This window comes from Electrophorus electricus, chromosome 1, assembly GCF_013358815.1.
Source record: "Electrophorus electricus isolate fEleEle1 chromosome 1, fEleEle1.pri, whole genome shotgun sequence".
NCBI lineage: Eukaryota > Metazoa > Chordata > Actinopteri > Gymnotiformes > Gymnotidae > Electrophorus > Electrophorus electricus.
The window spans coordinates 17,929,433-17,949,432 of NC_049535.1; the positions used below are offsets into that span (position 1 = coordinate 17,929,433).

The window sequence follows — 20,000 nt, forward strand, 5'->3', positions numbered from 1 at the left end:
GCTGAAGTGTAACTAGCCTGACTCATCTTTTAATCTCGCTCATACATATAATAGCAGAGTATGTTGCACTGCTCATCTTTACTCCGTTACAAAATAGTTCAAACTTAAACCCACAGGGTTTAAGTTTTATTCAGGGCTATTGCTGTGCTGCCTGCACTGTTTATAATGGCACTGGCTTCACCTAATCAGGAGCCAGAAAAGGAAATAAAACCTCAACCGTTCTTGAGCCATGGGATGACACCCCCCCCCCCCTCTCTCTCTCTCACAAACGCACGCTAATCTGTAGCAGTGGTATGTTTCGTGAAAGCTTGTCACGTGGCCACTGGGACACTACAGGTTTTGGCGTGGACCTGTGGAAAGGGGGGGAGGGGAGTCTACACCGGTCCTCTGTGACACAGCTCTGTGGATTTATGGATCCTCACATTGATTATATGAGGAAATTCCCCTGAATCCTCCAGTAACATTGGGCTTTTGGCGTTGATTAGAAACGAGCCTGCCTGTAAAGAATTGGGTTTGTAGGACAGTTTATTTATATCTGATCTGGATTGACTGCTCTTGTTTGATATGAGGATCAGTGATATTGGAAGATTTTCACTAAAAGTTCAGCTGAGCTGCAACTGTTCCACACATTATTAAAGAATGTGCATCTAATGCGCAAGAGAAGTGAACATGCGGTTTTACTCAGATCTTTCCTGAGCCAGATGGTTTGAGCTGGGTCATGGGCTCTTTCCCCATTCCACCATGCAGTAGAAGCAAACGTACAGCCAAAGCACAAGCCACAGGTCTCCTGGGAACCCGTAGCGATGGGGTTATTTTCTCCACAAGACAGACTGAGAGAACTCCTGCAGCACATCTAGCTGTGACTTGACCTCTGTTCTGGCTAGAGCCAAAGCGCGGTTAGGGCTGTCTGGTTTGGGTTTTGGAAGTTGATGACTGGCATTTTCTCACCCGAGAGGTTTTGAACACAACTTTTCGCAATCTTAACTTCCCAGATGAAAGCATATTAGAATGGTTGCTAGGGGAAGAAAAGGCTGAAATGAAATATTACACCCAAATCAACTTTTCAGTGTCCTCCGCCTGTCAATGTTGTACGTCTCAACTGAGCAGAATGGCTTGGAACTCCTGTTTCTTTTCTGTGAATCTCATAAAACACTACTAACCCCTACTAATGTGAGGGGTGTCTTTTTCGTTTGTTTTTTAAAGTAAATCTTAATAAATTAGAAGAGATGTTATTTTATATTTGTATGGAAAACTACAGGTATGATGGGTTTTGGTGTAGGATGAGTATGGTTGTGTTCATCTAAAGCTCCCATTCTTGCCATGAAGCTGTTCTCCTCCTCTTTCCTCTCTTGCATGCAGCTTCATCACTGCTCATGTGCTGCAGTCCTGCTATCATTTTGTTCTGACCCTTCTGGGGTTTGAGTCAGATTGATGGTGGCCACTTAGGAGCTGCCTCATTCTTCTTTGCTTTTGGGGCTTTTGTGCAGTAGAGTTGGGTAATCATAGTATGAGGATGTCATTGCCTTGTTTTGAAATGAAAACTTTAAAATGTTTTTCACACTGATATACAATGTTCTCTACTTGTGTGCATTGTGCTGCATTAATGTTCTCCCTTAACCTCAAAGCTAGTACTTTTTTTCTTGATTGAATTCTCCATATTGAATAAACTGGTTGATGATGATGATGATGATGATGATGATTACTACTGCTACTTTCTGAGACTATTGTGACACAATTTTTAGTCTGTATCACCCAACTCTAGTGCACATCAGAGGCAGAGGTTATTTATCCAATCTTTTTTACATGCTTCTCAAAGCCTTGTGGATACAATTATTCAAATGTTTTACACTACTGTGTTGTTGTTTAACAGTGTTGCTGCTTTTTTCCCTTCTTTAAAAAAATAAATAAATAAAAAATACCCAGGGTGAGCTGGAGAAACAGCTCCTTCAGGCAAACCCCATTCTGGAGTCTTTTGGTAATGCCAAGACGGTGAAGAATGACAACTCCTCACGCTTTGTAAGTTGAACTGTTAGAACTGCAAGTTATGATCCAGTCCTGTCCACTGTTTGTCTGAGACCTTTTTTTTTTTTGATTGTTTAAATAAATGTTTGTTTAATCCAGTTTAATCCATAAATGTTTTGCTTAATCCAAAAACAATTTGTGTACTACTGCCATATTCTTCTTAGTCACACTGGAATTCTGGTGAGTTAGTGGTTCTAAGTTAGCTCTATAGTTTATTAACTCTAAATGGAGCATATTTAAAAAGCCAACAGTCTGTGGTGGGTGTCTTTTTTTTTTTTTTTTTTTTTTTGTTAATTGCACTTTGTTAGTGCAGAAGCTCCGGACACTGGCCTGGCACAGCTCACACACCCCTGTACGCTTATATACACACACTTTCTTTCACTCACACATAGCTACATTCCCTGTCTCTCACTTTCTACAACCCTTTATAAAATGTAAAGTGAAATGTTGTTGTGATCTAGTCTGTACCACCTAAACTTACTCCTCTTCCTCATACAGGGCAAATTTATCCGCATCAACTTTGATGTAACTGGATACATAGTGGGGGCCAATATTGAGACCTGTATCCTGCTCTAATTGAATCTTTCATGATTTTTATTTTTATTGATGATTACTTTGCATGGCTCCTGTAAGAGAATATATAAGATTAATTTCCCTTAAGCCATTCCATCCAGATCTTCTAGAGAAGTCCAGGGCTATCCGACAGGCCAAAGAAGAGAGAACCTTCCATATCTTCTACCAGCTTCTGGCTGGAGCGGGAGAGCATTTGCGATGTGAGTGTTCCTCTCTGGTTCTCCCATCAACCTGCTCTGTGACTGTATGACTTTACAGAAGAGCTGTTTTGAAAAGCTTCTCAGTTCTCATCTCATTTCATATAGTCAGTTTCATATTTCAGAATTTTCTGTTTTGTCTTGGAATTCGAAGATGTGGCTCTCATATATTTTTGTTTTATTTATTATTATGATGTTGGATTGTGTCACTGTTCCAGACACCTCGCTCACACACACAGAGTCTTTTGAGATGATTGATGCTTTTGTTCTTCTTGGCAGCTGATCTCCTCCTGGAGGGCTTTAATAGCTACCGCTTCCTGTCCAACGGCAACATTCCTATTCCTGGCCAACAAGACAAGGACAACTTCCAAGAGACCATGGAAGCTATGCATATCATGAGCTTTTCCCATGATGAGATTTTATGTAAGTGGGTGTGGGTGGGTGAGCAGTTGGGGTGGGGGGTGTTCAGTCATTGCTGAATGATAAAGTACTTAAAGAATGAATGACTGTTTTATGTTTGCATTTACAGCCATGCTGAAGGTGGTATCAGCTGTGATGCAGTTTGGCAACATTGTGTTCAAGAAGGAGAGAAACACAGATCAGGCTTCAATGCCTGAGAACACAGGTACACCACACACCCAGCAACGGTCCCTTCCACACATGGCCCTCCCCCCCACTCACGGTTACTGCACATACACACCCATGGTCTTCTTTCAACAGTGAACTCCAGGCAGTTATACTAGGCCCAGACCCAGGTAGCTCTCTGTTTCAGTCTTTCTCTCTGTCTTGGTATGGAACCATCCAGAAGGTTGCAGGATCGATACCAGCATTCCATCATGCTGGAATCATTCCGTTCCATACTGTTGCCAGTCTTGGACAAATGTAGAGGATTCCCCCCCAGAGCGTGTTGTAGAGCCATCCTAAATGGGATGTTTCACTAAAAAGCACACTGGAAATGCCTTGCAGGACAATTCCCTTTTCCTTCACCGTTAAAAACTTTCATCATCCTGGGGTATAGAGGCTGATTTATGTCATACTGTTGGACATGTGCTGGTTTTATGTCTTGACCTGGTGCTTCTTCCGGGGGAGTATGTGCTTGCTGTGACTCTTTGCTAAAAGCGCAATCTGGGTCAGTCAGTAAATCGTAGTAATGGCTGTGAGGCTGATTTGCAAAACAGGCCGTGTGGAAATGCTTAACATCTTGAGACAAAAAAAATGTCTTGAAGCTTTGTCCACAAATGCCAGTAGGATGGGTGTCTAAGCAGGGCCCTCATTTTCCTGGCACATTAAAAATCCTGATTCTGTCTCAAAACATGCAATGGAGAGGCCACAGAGTTAAATAATGAGTTAATTTTCCCCACCCCCCACTCCAGCCCCTCCTGGCCCTCCACTGTAGAGAGAAATGGGGAAAATGCAGAGTTTAGAGGAGGAAATACTAATTACATCACATCATTGCGTCTGTGTTCTTATGGTCCTGAAGAGGGATTGTGATGGATGGAACTTTGCATTCTTAATGCTGAAGGGACATGGTTCCAAAATATGGTTTGTGGGTTTGTTTTTTTGTTTGTTTGATTTGATTTGGTTTAGTTTGTTTAGCTTATTTTATTATTGTCATTTCCAGCTGCACAGAAGCTTTGCCATCTCCTGGGAATGAGTGTTATGGAGTTCACCCGTGCCATCCTCACCCCCCGGATCAAAGTGGGCCGCGATTACGTACAGAAAGCCCAAACAAAAGAACAGGTAATATAAATTTGCACTCTCTCACTCTTTTCTTCCCCTTTTTACCTCTCTCATCTCCCTTTCCCTCTTCTCCACCACTGGAATAATATTTTCCAGCAGTCACCTGTCATCACTCATGATGATGTGTTTGGTTGTTGGCTTTGGCCTAATGTGGCGTTGGGGAACTGTGCTGTGGTTTCCTTTCCAACTCTGTACTTGGTTAAAACAATACAGCAGTAGAGAACAGCCTCTCTCTCCTCAGACATTAAGGGCTTCACAATAACCTGCCACAGTCACCCTTACTTTGAAAAAATGGCTCTGCTCTCCAATTACATTAAAAATGCACACATTTAAAAAAATGTAAATTAATGTGAAAGTACATTTATTACATGAAACCATGATTATGCTTGTGATGACATATCAGAATGGATAAGAAGACATAAAGGGTGCTGGGTAGTCTTTGCATAAAGAGCTTTTTACTGTTATTGTCCTTTTATGTTTCGTTCTCTAACCTGTTTTTCCTTTGTTATTCTTCTTGTATTAAATCACTTTGCCAGCTTGTTTTAATAGCTGCTATGTAGATAAAATATATGACTTTAAAAAATTTTTTTTTTATTGACACTCATTTGCTGTAAGGTGTTCTGGCTCTTTGAGAACATGTGGTTTCAGTTACTAATATGCCATGTTGTCCCACACTGTGCTGTGCAGGCGGACTTTGCGGTGGAGGCTCTGGCCAAAGCCACCTATGAACGCCTCTTCCGCTGGCTGGTACACCGCATCAACAAAGCTCTGGACCGCACCAAGCGGCAGGGAGCCTCCTTCATTGGCATCCTGGACATCGCTGGCTTTGAGATCTTCCAGGTGCTGCCTCTTCAGGATTCAGTCTGCACCAAATCACAGGATTGAAGCATAAAGTCAGAAAAATGGTTATTTTAGTTGTGATCTAAATTTAACTGCCAAGATTCCACATGTGTGAAATATGAGAACATGAAAACTACATACGTTGTCGAAAGGAGAAAATATGACAGTGTAGTATTAGGTTTATAAAGTTGGGTGAATGTGCAAGTAGCCACCCCATTTTCAAACTCTTTTGCTCTTCTGTGCTTTAAAGTACCCATATGATGTTATATATTCAATTTCTCTCTCTCTCATTTTTTCCCCTCTCCATCCAGTTGAACTCCTTTGAGCAGCTGTGCATCAACTACACCAACGAGAAGCTCCAGCAGCTCTTCAACCACACCATGTTCATTCTGGAACAGGAGGAGTACCAGCGCGAGGGCATCGAGTGGAGCTTCATCGACTTTGGCCTCGACCTGCAGCCCTGTATCGACCTCATCGAGAGGCCTGTGAGTAGGGCTCATTGTTTGGGCTTGGGTGGGACATGTGCGTAAGATGCCTTGCAATTGTAGGAGGATATTTTCTCCCCGCCTCTGACATTATCTGCTCATGCAGTTAGCAGTAAATGAAGAAAACTAACATCAGAGTTCTCTAATTGTTCAGTACTATCTTAAATTCATGCTAATTAATGCTGTCCTTTTTGGAGTGGATTTTACTTTTTAGTGTCTTAGAAAGCTTAGGTATTGATTGCAGTACTGCTAAAGGATAACTTCATCAGAACAGGAATTACAGATATCAGGATGACCTGCTGCTTTTGCTCCTGTTCCTGCTTTTCCCAGGCGAACCCTCCAGGTGTTTTGGCCCTGCTGGATGAAGAGTGCTGGTTTCCCAAAGCCACTGATAAGACGTTTGTGGATAAGCTGGTGCAGGAGCAGGGCTCACACGCCAAGTTCCAGAAACCACGGCAGCTGAAAGACAAGGCTGACTTCTGTATCATCCACTATGCAGGCAGGGTGCGTGACACCCTCCTTGTGCTAAGACACTCCTCTCCTCGATTCTGAGTGGCTGATGGACCAGCCAGCAAGAAATATGATTGAGCCCAAGAGAGCACTTCTTCTCGCCTGACTATCTGAGCTTGTTCCTGATGCTCTGACTAGCACTATGTCCAAACAATTGTTTTTGAAAAGACAATTGTTGAAACACATTGTTAAGGGGCCGTCATTAACTACATTAAAGTATCAAATCATATTTCAGATCAGGCATGTCAGTCTATCCCAAGCCATTAATTTCTGGAACCCATAAGAATGCCCCATATAGTTTTCTTATGTAAAAGCCCTCACATAGCGAAGCAGTCACGGTCTGTATTAAAGAAACAGTGGCGGTACATATAGCAGTGCACCCTGGGAAGGCATGCAGTTTGTGTGAGTGGTACAAAACAAGCCTCAACTGCACTTTTAAACAAATCTAGCTTAAAGCCAATAGCCCTGACTAACGGTGTGGGTGGGTGTGCACACGCTTATGGATTTGCTTGCTCGCTACCTCCCAGGGCCAGAGCATTGCTGTGTGTGTGTGTGTTTGTTTGTGTTTGTGTTTGTGTTTATCCCTTTCAAAATGAGTTTGACATGCAGTGGCGTTCCTGTAGCTGTTGCCTCTGTGCTTCTGGGTGCAGTTGGCTCCATAGAGCACATCTGCTTCAGATCAGCAGCCCTTTCGCAATGGAAATCTGAGACTTCTTAACAAGGGGACTGCCCTGTTCGCTCATGCCCCCAGGGGCAAGGGACATGACATTAGTCTATGCTCCGGACATAAGTACACCAGGAGGGAATTATCAGGACAGCTTTTGACTGAAGATTCTCAGGTTGCTTGATGCATTTGGGCTTTGTGTGGTTCACACCACTAACCATGCGTTCACAATGTATTCTGCTAATTAGACATTGATCTAAATCAACTCTAAACTCATGGAGGGCTTGATACTTGGCTAGTGAGCTGAATTAGGCGTACACGAGCAGGGAAAACCTTAAAAAAAAAAAGGTATTGCAGGACGTCCTCGGAAGTAGGACTATAAAGTGCCGTTAGATGAGGAGTTTCTTCCAGTGCACAGGCAATTGAGAGTAATAATAAGAATATATTTCAGGCTTTATGATGACTAAATTACTTCTGGAGCTATGGACATTTAGCAATGCTTTTAAGAAATTGAATTTGCAGAATTTGTCCTGTGATGCTTTGTTTCCTTCATTAGTTTTGCATTGCAGCTTAGAATAATCTAGTTAGCAAGTACTGCAAGTTATTTTAGCAAATGTCTTTTCCACAAATACATATGAAACAGCCCAACATCAAGTATTTGTCTTGGTATGTAGCCTGCTGTAATTCTTCCTTGGTAATGCATTCCCCTGCTCCTCTTCCTCAGGTTGACTACAAAGCAGATGAGTGGCTTATGAAGAACATGGACCCACTGAATGACAACGTGGCCACACTACTCCATCAGTCTACGGATAAGTTTGTGGCTGAGCTTTGGAAGGATGGTAAGTGGGTGCGCTCTCCCTCTTGCTCACTTTTTTTTTTTTGTCTTGCTCGTTTACTCCATCAACTTTACGATCCCACACAAGCTAAGAAAGAGACTGTTGTTTGCAGCTTTCCTTTTATGTCCTGTCTGTAGAGTGAAGTGTGTACCACTTAGCAGTGGGGAATGTTTCTGTCTACATACTAAAATGCAAACACTGAACTGTGTTCCATTTTGATGTCACTGTTCTCTAGTACACATTCATTCAAGAAAAATAAATGCATCAACAGCAATTATACTGTCTATACGTGATATAAATAAGACATAATTTGATATTATAGATTAAGATGAATCAGACAGTTAGATATTGAGACTATAGTTAAAATAAGACGTAGTAAAAGAGAGTTAGATATAGACACTATAGTTAAGATCAGTCAGATGTATTTTCAGCTCTTTTCAGTGTCACTAGAGTATCAACGTTTTGTGTGCTTTTGACTTTCCACCAATGTTTCACTAACCAGTGTGGTCCTGTCTGTGCTTGCTGTGTTCTTTTTTTTTTTTTTTTTTTTTTCCCCCCCTGGCTTTCTGGCTCACAACGGTAGAGATTCAGACTATTCAGAGAGCGTCTTTCTATGACGTGTCTAGCCTCCATGACTCTCCAGGTGAAGGTATTCAGTGCTGTGGCTCATTGTCTAACGCAGCGCATTGTGTCCGTTCAGATGCTCCCATGTCTTTCTCCACCTGGGCCCTGATCCTTCTGGCTGGCTAACCAGCCAGTTAGCCAGATTACGGGGCCGTAAGCCCCACTCTGCTGGTGTCCCTGGGTTCCTGAGCTGATGCTGAAATGAGCATGCAGGATGGGGCACATGGCTGTAGGGTTTCTGATGGAAGTGGTGACATGTCATCGCAGCACCAGTGCTATCTGGCTAACTTGGACAGTCAGCTCTGAGGAAGAGGGCCCTGCATGTGCCTTATTGTTTAGAGATCCTCCACCTGCAGACTAGTGGCAATGCTGTTCAGTGCAGTGCTCACCAGTCTGCCTGTAGAGACTGTGACTCGAAACCTCCACTTGGAAATCATATAGCTTCAGGAGATGCATTTCAGCACATGTTGGGCAGAAGAGTCCTTCCCAAACGCAGACCTCTGCCGTTGCCGTGTTCCTGGCTGAGCACGACTCTCCAGGTCACCGGTTGTGTATGTTTTAAGCGTCAGGCAGTGTTTTGAAGGTCAACATCTACGGGATTGTATGGTCCATGGGGAGCAAGAATTCTGTCTCGTCTCACCTCATCTCTGGCAGCGAGAGCTCAACAGTGCTGCTTCTGTTCAGGGTGAATTCAGAAACATCACTCAGCTGCAGGCTGGTCAACACCATCCAATCAGCTGCTGCACCGCAAGGTCAAGGGGTCATGCCAGGATGTAAAGGAGTAGACAGTCCTCACTCTTTATTGCAGCACAGAGAGAGCAGGCTCTTGAAATGCAAGAGAAAAAGTGTTCATTCCATAAGAAGAGAAAAGGAGACTCATAATTACTTTGTAAAGCTTCCTTGTGGCATTTGGGTTTGAGGATTAGGTGCATATTCTAAAATGGGTTTAGCTGCATCAGAGATGTATAGCTCATGTACTGTATATTGACTAACTGTATACTGACTATGGGCAGTTTCTTCAGGAACATGTCGGTCAAGGTGAAGGTGTCTTGGCAAATTATGCCTGACGTTCACGTACAGCATTGATGCTTCTGTCTGAGACAGTGCTGCTATAGTGAATATGTGCTAGAGGAGTAATTTGTCTCCAGCCATGTTCATTGATCCAAATTATATAGGTGGAAACGTACTGTACTGAAACACCTGTGTGTTGGGGTGGAGGTGGCGTTGTAGTGAAAGAATCAAACGTGCTCCCCGATCTGAATACTCAGTCCGTATGAAAGTTTATATTTCCTTTTGCAGTCTGCTTGTGTAGATGTAGAGGGTGCTCTCCACCCTCCCTGTGCTCCTCACCAATGGTTCAGAGACTCTGCTCTCATCAGCTGGACTTGGCATCAAGTCCAAAACCACTCAGCCACAGGGCTCGGCTTGGTTTGGCTTCCATCCAGCACCATTTCAGCTGAAAGTCAGCTCATCAAACGGCGACTAATATTGCTTGTGAATTATTACTTTTTGTTTGGAATCATCCTTTATTGGGAATGGGATTGACCCACTGAATTCCGTGTTTAATGAAGCTGAGCCCTACTCTGCTGCAAAGCTGTGTGTGTGTGTGTGTGTGTGTGTGTGTGTTGCAAATTTGGAGGACCTACTGCAGGAAGAATGATGCGGTGTGTTGAGTGCTGGGTTTGGCGTGTAATGGTGCTGTGCAGTCAGAACTCTACTCATAGACCAGACCACCCCACCCCCTCCACCCCAGTCCATCTGCACTGAGCCTGACTGTGCTAGGCCTTCCACTGCTGTAGTTCTGTTAAAACTTGTAGAAGGGATTGTACTCAGTTCACCAGTGTGTCTCCTTCTTTCTCTCGCCCTTTCACTTGCTCTGCATCCGTCTTCCAGTGGACCGTATCGTAGGTTTGGACCAGGTGGCTGGTATGAATGAGACCGCGTTTGGAGCCACGTATAAAACCAAAAAGGGCATGTTCCGCACGGTGGGCCAACTGTATAAGGAATCTCTGACCAAGCTGATGGCCACCCTCCGGAACACCAACCCCAACTTTGTCCGCTGCATCATACCCAACCACGAGAAGAGGGTGAGTCGCGTTCTGTGGAGGGCTTTATTTCTTCACGTACAGCTCACCACAAAAAAAAAACAAGACCCCTTCTCTACTTTTTCTCCTCTTCTGTCTTCTGGTTCCTTCTACCTACAGGCTGGGAAATTGGAACCCCATCTGGTTCTGGACCAGCTGAGGTGTAATGGAGTTCTGGAAGGAATCCGAATCTGCAGACAGGGCTTCCCCAACCGCATTGTCTTCCAGGAGTTCAGACAGAGGTACAGACAATGTCCAGATAAGTTTAAACCCGCTTTCCCTCAAGCACACAGCTATTTACCTTTGAGATGTTACTGAGTTGGGACTGTCGGCGTGTTTGCCCACCAGGTATGAAATCCTCACACCCAATGCAATCCCCAAGGGCTTCATGGATGGCAAACAGGCCTGTGAGAGGATGGTGAGTTTTGTACTCCCTTCATTAGAAAAATAAAATGGCAAAAAGACCAAAGACTATTAAATCATTTCACCAAATTATTGGATAACTTGACCGAAATGCACAAATGGCTCACACTGATTGTCTGGCTGTCCCTCTAGTTTAACCTGTAACCCAGGGGTGGGCAGTTAATTTTCCCATGGGGCCACATGAGAAATTGGGAATGGTTTAAGGGCCAGACTAATATACTTAACTCAGTTCTACTCAATACCTATATACTGTATACAGTGTATATATACTATCCCTTCATGAAAAAACAGTAAATGAAACATTACAATAACATGAAAATGTGGAGCACAGAATTATAGCACAATTTAACAAACATTTTTTGAAAACTCCCCATCAGAGAATGGCTTACTCTTTCTTGCAATTTTGTGTTATTATAAAGCTGATCCTGACGGCTGCATCCCTGGATGAGTGGAGCTTTGCAAAAAATCCTTGCTGCCTTTGCAGTTTTGCTAGCAAATCTTCAGATGCCCGTGCCCGCTCTGCCTCCGTCAAGTTCTTGTATTTCTCTGCGTGTTTGGTCTCGTAATGGCGATTCAAGTTGTGATCCTTAAACACAGCTATCTGCTCTCCACAAACTAAGCACACAGCTTTACCTTTGACTTCAGTAAATAAATATTTAGAAGTCCATTCCTTGTTAAAAAACCTGCATTCTGCGTCAATCTTTTTTTTAACGTTAGCCAACATATTTAAGGGCTAACGGCTAACCTTGCCTAAGAGCTAACTCCTAGCTATCCAACTCATTTATTGTAGACGTTTGAGTTAAAGGTGCAAAAGGGCACTGAGCGGAAGACGCAAATTTAAAAAACAAAAACAAAACAGTTGCCTTCAAAATAAAAGCAGTGTAGTTGTATTTCGTCAAAGTTCTTGATTTCATGCCCCTATCACAGTGCAATAGGTGTCGTAGTTACACGTTGACCTTTGACTTCAAATTTTCCAACAATCTCATGCGGGCCGGTCAGAGATAGTTAGAGGGCCGGATGTGGCCCGTGGGCTGTACAGTGCCCAGGTCTGCTGTAACCTATATCTGTGTAGTGTCCAACAATTGTTAAAAATTCAGCCAGTTATCTATACATACAATGTACAGTTTACAGCACTGGAGGGTTACAAATTATCCAATTCATCCAATTCATTTCAGAGTATGCCGCTTTGCTGTGTTGAGCTATAGCCTCTGCTGTTCCCCACACTCACTGTCCTTTATTGCTGGGCACTTCCCATGATGACCACAGGGCCTGGTGTCATGCAGATCTCATCCAACCATATTCAGCTGTAACTGCCTTCTTTTCCCTTTCCACAGATCCAGGCACTGGAGCTGGACCCTAACCTCTACCGGATTGGCCAGAGCAAGATCTTTTTCCGGACCGGAGTTCTGGCGCACCTGGAGGAGGAGCGTGACCTGAAGATCACAGACATCATCATCTACTTCCAGGCTGTGTGTCGAGGATACCTGGCACGCAAGTAAGTGCAGTGTGTGTGTGTACGTGCTATCAGTTGAATCATTAGAATGAAGTCATGTGAAATTTCATACCAGTACATGAGGAAAGGACAAAAACTTGAGCATACATTTCTGTGTGTGTATGTGTGTAGGGCCTTTGCTAAGAAGCAGCAGCAGCTAAGTGCTCTGAAGGTCCTCCAGAGGAACTGTGCTGCCTACCTGAAACTTCGCCACTGGCAGTGGTGGAGGCTCTTCACCAAGGTGAGATATTCTGCTCTTACAAACGGGCCCACTCAGAAGTGTCCCTGTAGAAATATTCTATCTTACTGTGTGTGTGTGGGGGGGGGGTTGTCCTCAGGTGAAGCCTCTACTGCAGGTGACCAGACAGGAGGAGGAGATGCAGGCTAAAGATGAGGAGTTGGAGAAGGTGAAGGAGAAACAGGTGAAGGTGGAGAACGAACTGGTGGAGATGGAGAGGAAACACCAGCAGGTTAGCATGCAAGCAACCCCACACACACACATTCCTGAAGGCTGCAAGAAAAGCTTGCATTCACACATACAGACATCAAAGTGCCAAGCCTTTGATACATACAGCTCTGAGACCACTCTTCCACCCTGTGCTAATATACTGTGTAAAATGATCAGTTGTTAGCTGCGAACCAGAAGCTGCCTGTGTGTAAATGCACTTCTGGAGAGTTCTGGAATGTTTCCGTGATTTTAAGGATCGGGTTCATAGTGTTTTTGTTTCTGTTGGTGCTCAGCTCCTGGAGGAGAAGAACATCCTGGCAGAGCAGCTGCAGGCAGAGACGGAGCTATTTGCAGAAGCGGAGGAGATGAGGGCTCGTCTGGTGGCCAAGAAGCAGGAGCTGGAGGAGATCCTGCATGACCTGGAGTCCCGCGTGGAGGAGGAGGAGGAGCGTAACCAGGGTCTGCAGAACGAGAAGAAGAAAATGCAGTCCCACATCCAGGTACAGGAGACATTTTACCCACATATCATTGGTGCTATAGATACAGGCACCACAGTGACCTCTACAGGTAACAGATCTACATTAATTTAATGCATTAACAGAGGTGACCATACCATTGTTTAAAGATACATACTTAACATAAAGCTAACATTGCACATATGTGAAAGTAATGGCAAGGAAAACCTAAGTGTAGGGTACTGTTCTTTAGTGAGAAACACTGGTCCTCTGGGGGGGGAATTTATTAGTGTTTATTAGAAATTCATGTCTTGTATAGAACTTTTAATGACTTGCAGCAATGTTCTGAAATGTTCTCCACACTGGATTTTCACAGGACAGGACTGTTCACTCTCACTGGTGCAAATCAGCAGGCTGCTATCAAAAAACAGACAGGCCCCTTGGGTTTAATTTAAGACGGAGCAAAGCAGTGAACTTTCTGCCTGTATTATGGCAGTATTACGCTAACTCTGACTAACTGGCAAATACTGATTAAATAACCTGTTGAGTCTCTCATATATATTTTCTGATCCAACAGCTGTGTTTACTCACATGCCAGTCTTTCTTTTCTTTTAAGCTCTAAAGTCCTGCAGTGGGTCAGTCAGTTATAGAGGTGATGTAGAGAAGCAGACCTCATAGCCGTCTAGATGATTGTTGTAGGTAAAATGAACTAGATGGTTTTTGTAGCTAAAATGCAATACAGAATGCACAATTAAATGATGAGCATTCACTGTGTTGTTGTTGTTTTTTTCTGGGGGGGGGGTTGAGCCACAATAGACCCCAGAAATTTGCAGCTAATGTAATGAATAAAGCAGCAGTACTTGGATATACTTTATACCATCAGTTTTTGTGTGTGTGTGTGTAAAGGACCTAGAGGAACAGTTGGATGAGGAAGAGGCAGCTAGGCAGAAGCTGCAGCTGGAAAAGGTTACAGCAGAGGCCAAGATCAAGAAAATGGAGGAAGATCTTTTACTTCTGGAGGACCAGAACTCAAAATTCCTCAAGGTCAGGTTGACAGATTGAGGCCCAGACTCCTCCCACATCGCAGGAGGGAGGCCCAGACTCCTCCCACTCTGCAACTTCTTTCTCAGAAGTCCATGTTCTGCATAAAACCTTCTTACCATAATCAATGATGTGGAGTTCTCATTTAATTTTTGCACGTATCTCTCTGCAGGAGAAGAAACTGTTGGAGGAGAGAGTCAGTGAGATGACATCTGTGCTGGCTGAAGAAGAGGAGAAGGCCAAAAACCTCAGCAAAGTGAAAAACAAGCAGGAGATGTTGATGGTGGACCTTGAAGGTAAATTTCCTGAGTGAACTTTTCTTGAAAAATCAGTCACGTCACACACATTGTTTCTGAACAGTGTTTCTACACAAACCTTTTGTGTGTCCTTCGGTATATACACTTTCAGAATATTTTTTGATTGTTTTCATCAATATTAAGTGTTTGGCAAGCTAAAATATAGTCGTATATTAATTTCAGCCTCTATGTAAGCTAATTTAAATAATATTTCAATGTAATACATTGATGTAATACATATATACATTTTCAAATTTATGTAATTTTTTTCAATGTAAATTTCTCATTCATATTCATATATATTAATATTAATACATATACAGGTTGCTGGACAAACTGCTTTAATTGGTTTAAAACCACTAAGTTGTCAGCGGAACACTCCTTGGAAGAATTTTAGTTTACTGGTGCTGCTTAGCGCATTCAGCTGTCAGCTATATTAAATGTATCAATGTTAGCTGCAGAAGTTTTCCTTTGAGTTTAAAAGTAAATATTTTCCATTGCCTTTTTGAATATGATGGTCTCGTACCATATATCAGTCTGAGCCACACTCAGTGTCGTATTGTTTTGAAGCCATAATTGTCACAAAGTGACCCATATCTACATCACATTTCACATTTAAATAACTGACACAAAATATCTGAGAGGCATAGAAATGGAAGTACTGTAAAAGTGCATTTGCCCCTCAGAGCGTCTGAAGAAGGAGGAGAAGACCCGTCAGGAACTGGAGAAGGCCAAGCGTAAGCTAGACGGGGAGACCACAGACCTGCAGGAACAGATCGCTGAGCTCCAGGCTCAGATTGATGAGCTCAAAGCTCAGCTGGCCAAGAAAGAGGAGGAGCTCCAGGCAGTCCTGGCCAGGTGAGCCCCACCCCTAGAGCTCATAGCAGCTTGACAGATGGCTTGTTACAGATGGCAAGTTGCCACTGTTGAAAATAAATAATTAGAACTTAAATTCTAGCTATACCAGTCAAGAACATTGAGTACATTGAGTGTAGAGAACATTGTAAACATCATTAATTTTAAGTTTTATATTAAGAATCATTCTACTGGAGGTTTTAGATTTTATGGATTTGAATAAATGTGGACTGCTTGGAAGATCCATAATGCCAGTTTGAGCCACACAACCCTGCAGGCTTGTTGGCAGACGATTAAATGGATCTTTGCAGTGGTTGTTTGGTAGTTTTGCGGCCTGAAGGCTTGTTTGTGTTACTCTGAGCATGCAGAAGAATTCCGCCTGTGTGAGCTACTGAAGTAACAAGTTCTTAGCATCAGTTTACCTTACTTTACCTCTGGCTTGCTCAAAAGCAGCTGACTAAACTTTGACAGACTGACCCCTAGTGATTGAAGCAGAAATGTCTGGGGTTTTGGTAGGATCATGTCATTGATAGGAAAATTGGGGAAAAAAGTGAATAATTATGATGCTCCACTACATCATAATATATTAAGGGATGGTGTGGTTTCAAAAGAAGTTGATCTACCAATGACTGGCAGGTGACCCCTTTTCATTTTTCTAAAATCTTATTTATACTCTTATGGCTGTTGGCCAGTGTTTATTCTGGTCACTGGTAAGCTGCTTTTGAGTAAGTATGGTGCACAGTTTCCTGGAAAGGAAAGAAGTCCCATCATGTTAAATTCAAGGAGTGCGTGTGTGTGCGTGTGTGTGTGCGTGTGTGTGCGTGTGTGTGCGTGTGTGTGCGTGTGTGTGCGTGTGTGTGCGTGTGTGTGCGTGTGTGTGCGTGTGTGTGCGTGTGTGTGCGTGTGTGTGCGTGTGTGTGTGTGTGTGTGTGTGTGTGCGTGCGTGCGTGCGTGTAACAGAGGTGACGAGGAGGTGGCCCAGAAGAACAACGCACTGAAGCAGGTGCGGGAGATGCAGGCCCAGTTGGCAGAGCTGCAGGAGGATCTGGAGTCTGAGAAAGCAGCTCGCAGCAAAGCAGAGAAACTAAAGCGCGACCTGAGCGAGGAGCTGGAGGCCTTGAAGACAGAGCTGGAGGACACGCTGGACACCACTGCAGCCCAGCAGGAGCTCAGGTGTCCCCACTCTCCCTACACATGCAGAAAGCCTCTAAAGGATGGATTCACATTCACAACACCAAAGTGGCCATGTCAGCCATGGCTGAGATGATGGGTTTCCTTTTTAAGCCAAAATTAGTATGGGTGACGCTGGAATTTAGTGTCGGGGCAGTAGTGTGTGGGCTTCTCTGAGCTAGTGCCTGAGTATCACAGCATGGAGCTGAGGTTCATCAGACTCCCAGAATAAGCTGGGAAGGAGTTGTGGGACATTTATGTTCGAGTGTTTGAGAAGAGGATCAGTATTTCTGAAAAGAAGACGTGTGTGCTATTCTGATCAAAACTCTAGCAAAGAGGAGTGTATGGCCCAAGCTTCAGTCTGCAGCTTGTTGTGGTGCTACACTCAAGCGTGTTGGACTGCTAATGACCTGATGGGGCATACTTGACCCTGTCTCCTGTCAGGAATTCTCAGCTACTCGGGGCTCTTCACACCTGTCATACAGGAATGAAAGCCTGCTTGCAACAGTTTGAATGCAAGTTTATAATGGAGCGTTTGTATTTTGCCTCCATATGGAGAAAAGCCTGCTGTGTAGACCATGGCTTTAGTTCTGGCTGAAGTTTGGATGCTGATGGGGGGCGTTTATTGCTGAGCCTTTTGCTCATGTGCAGGACGAAGAGAGAGCAGGAGGTGGCGGAGCTAAAGAAGGCAATGGATGAGGAGACTCGTAACCACGAGTCTCAGATCCAGGAGATGAGACAGAGACACGGAACCGCACTTGAGGAACTCTCTGAACAGTTGGAGCAGGCCAAAAGGGTTAGACACACAAACTCACACACACACACACACCGCACACAAGGAGCTGCACTCGGCTTTCTGAGCAGCTAGAACAGACCCACTCCATGATCAGGGTGCTGCTTGTTCCAGCCCTGAGACATGCAGTCGATTTCCTGTTTTCATTAGTATGTAGACTTGCATGTTGCATGCTGAGTTCTGAGACTCTCCCATCATCTCAGTGAACCTGCTGTGTGCCGCTGCAGTTCAAGCTGAACCTGGAGAAGAGCAAGCAGACTCTGGAGGGCGATAACAAGGAGCTAGCCTGCGAGGTGAAGGCTCTGCAGCAGGCCAAGCTCGAGTCTGAGCACAAGCGCAAGAAACTGGAGGTGCAGCTACAGGAGGTGCTGGCACGCGCCACAGAGGGCGAGAGGACCAAGAACGAGCTCGCCGACCGCACCCACAAACTGCAGGTTCCCCACTTGCCCGCACGCCCACACCTCAACCGTTACCTCCACCCCAGCTACACACACTCACACGAGCATAACCACAGGCATATTTTATTGGTCTCGATGCTTCAGGTAAATGTTAACATTGAATATAGTGACAAATCTGTGGGCAAGAGAACGGACTGTACAGCAAGGCCTTAGCAAATGGTGCCAATGTGTTGAAGGGTTGTAGCATTCAACAGGCCAGTGAAGAAAGATGTGGCTAACACCTCAGTAGATGATCGCAGGTGTCAGGAATATGGCCACCTGCTGTTTGTCATTTTTTGCAGGAACCTTGGACATGCATGTGTGCCTCGCATTTTTAAATTGGATGATTTACCGCGGGGAAAGAAAAACCTGTCTGTAAAGAGTCAGACTGGATAAAAATCACACTTCTGAGCCAGATGATATTCAGGCAGGAAAGATAAATGTGGCTGTAAAGATTGAGATTCAGACTGGTCTAAGGGGGATTTACCTCTTCAAGTCTGAGGCTTCCTTAGTGGGACATCATTTAGCAAAGCAGACTGGAGAATTTAGCTCAATGTAGCAGGACCCACCAAGCCAAGGACACTAAGTGGTTTAGCCTGCCATTCAGGAAGGTGACACCTTTTGTATATTTTATTTATTTTATCTGTGTGTGTGTGTGTGCGTGTGTGTGTGTGTGTGTGTGCACACATGTGCTTGCACCTGCAGTTGGAGCTGGAGAATGTGTCTTCTCTGCTGGAGGATGCTGAAAAGAAGGGAATCAAGCTGGCCAAAGATTCGGCCAGCCTGGAGAGCCAGTTTCAGGACACTCAGGTGGGTTCCAGATCTGCTTTTTATGTAAGGCATCCTTGGCTTTGTGGGGCATAATTGAGATATAAAACACCCGACTGCCTCATAAATAAAATCTTACTTAAGAAGGACCCTCTGAAGAGATGGTGGAGTATCCACAATGCAGGGGATACTAATGTGTGTCATGCCTGCATGTGGTGGTGGTCTTACACACACTGATCATTTAGATGACCAGACATCATGCAATGTGAAGGTATGGTGCTTGTGTACATGCCATGCTCTCTACACCAAAACAGCAGCAAATTTACAGCAGCAAATTCTGCCAGAGCCTTTGACTCTCTGTGTGTGTGTGTGTGTGTGTGTGTGTGTGTGTGTGTGTGTGTGTGTGTGTGTGTGTGTGTGTGTGTGTGTGTGTGTGAGAGCAGGAGCTGCTCCAAGAGGAGACCCGTCAGAAACTGAACTTGAGCAGTCGCATTCGTCAGCTGGAGGAGGAGAAGAGCAGCCTACAGGAGCAGCAGGAGGAGGAAGAGGAGGCTCGCAGGAACCTAGAGAAACAGCTTGTAACTCTACAGGGTCAGGTATACACACAAACTCTAAACTCTACACGTGTGTATATATACACATGCACTCACTACAACCCTACAGGAATACATGCGTACACACACATGCACTACAAGCCTAGAGGTACAGGTACACGTGTGCGCGCACACACACAAATGGCTCTGAACTGCTCTGTGTGCCTTTAGCTGTGTGAGACGAAGAAGAAGCTGGAGGATGATGTGAGTGTGGTGGAGGGCTTGGAGGAGGCCAAGCGGAAGCTGCAGAAAGACATGGAGGCTGCCACCCAGCGGCTGGAGGAGAAGGCCATGGCTTATGACAAGCTGGAGAAGACCAAAACCCGCCTGCAGCAGGAGCTGGATGACCTCATGGTGGACCTGGACCACCAGAGACAAATTGTCTCCAACCTGGAGAAGAAGCAGAAGAAATTTGACCAGGTAAACATGACCTTGGTTTTGAAAAAGACGACAAATATAACTTTCAGAAATTGTGAAGATGCTCAGTTGTCAGCTGTTTGTTGTAATCGCAACATTTTAAAGATATTTAGCTCTCCTAAGGCAGGTGGCTCAAACCCTTAAACCAGATGTGATTGTGTGTGCATGCGTGTGTCTAAGATGCTGGCAGAGGAGAAGAGTGTGTCGACGCGCTATGCAGAGGAGCGCGACCGTGCT

General features: G+C 44.4%; 1 protein-coding gene across 3 annotated transcripts in view; it reads left to right on the forward strand.

Moving 5' to 3' along the window:
- myh10 (myosin, heavy chain 10, non-muscle) overlaps positions 1–20,000 on the forward strand; it is a 52,808-nt gene that overhangs the window by 25,574 nt on the left and 7,234 nt on the right. For all 3 annotated transcript variants that reach the window (XM_035525570.1, XM_035525572.1, XM_035525575.1), the window contains exons 7-33: positions 1,924–2,016; positions 2,521–2,584; positions 2,697–2,795; positions 3,072–3,215; positions 3,322–3,417; positions 4,414–4,532; positions 5,220–5,372; positions 5,684–5,857; positions 6,188–6,361; positions 7,756–7,870; positions 10,385–10,578; positions 10,696–10,817; positions 10,924–10,993; positions 12,333–12,493; positions 12,623–12,731; positions 12,829–12,960; positions 13,232–13,438; positions 14,300–14,437; positions 14,607–14,730; positions 15,417–15,588; positions 16,546–16,758; positions 17,407–17,551; positions 17,776–17,982; positions 18,691–18,795; positions 19,197–19,349; positions 19,518–19,766; positions 19,944–20,000. The exon at positions 19,944–20,000 is cut by the window's right edge and continues 156 nt beyond it. In XM_035525570.1, coding sequence (XP_035381463.1) covers positions 1,924–2,016; positions 2,521–2,584; positions 2,697–2,795; positions 3,072–3,215; positions 3,322–3,417; positions 4,414–4,532; positions 5,220–5,372; positions 5,684–5,857; positions 6,188–6,361; positions 7,756–7,870; positions 10,385–10,578; positions 10,696–10,817; positions 10,924–10,993; positions 12,333–12,493; positions 12,623–12,731; positions 12,829–12,960; positions 13,232–13,438; positions 14,300–14,437; positions 14,607–14,730; positions 15,417–15,588; positions 16,546–16,758; positions 17,407–17,551; positions 17,776–17,982; positions 18,691–18,795; positions 19,197–19,349; positions 19,518–19,766; positions 19,944–20,000 — 3,789 coding nt within the window. The remainder of the gene's footprint in view (positions 1–1,923; positions 2,017–2,520; positions 2,585–2,696; positions 2,796–3,071; positions 3,216–3,321; positions 3,418–4,413; positions 4,533–5,219; positions 5,373–5,683; positions 5,858–6,187; positions 6,362–7,755; positions 7,871–10,384; positions 10,579–10,695; positions 10,818–10,923; positions 10,994–12,332; positions 12,494–12,622; positions 12,732–12,828; positions 12,961–13,231; positions 13,439–14,299; positions 14,438–14,606; positions 14,731–15,416; positions 15,589–16,545; positions 16,759–17,406; positions 17,552–17,775; positions 17,983–18,690; positions 18,796–19,196; positions 19,350–19,517; positions 19,767–19,943) is intronic.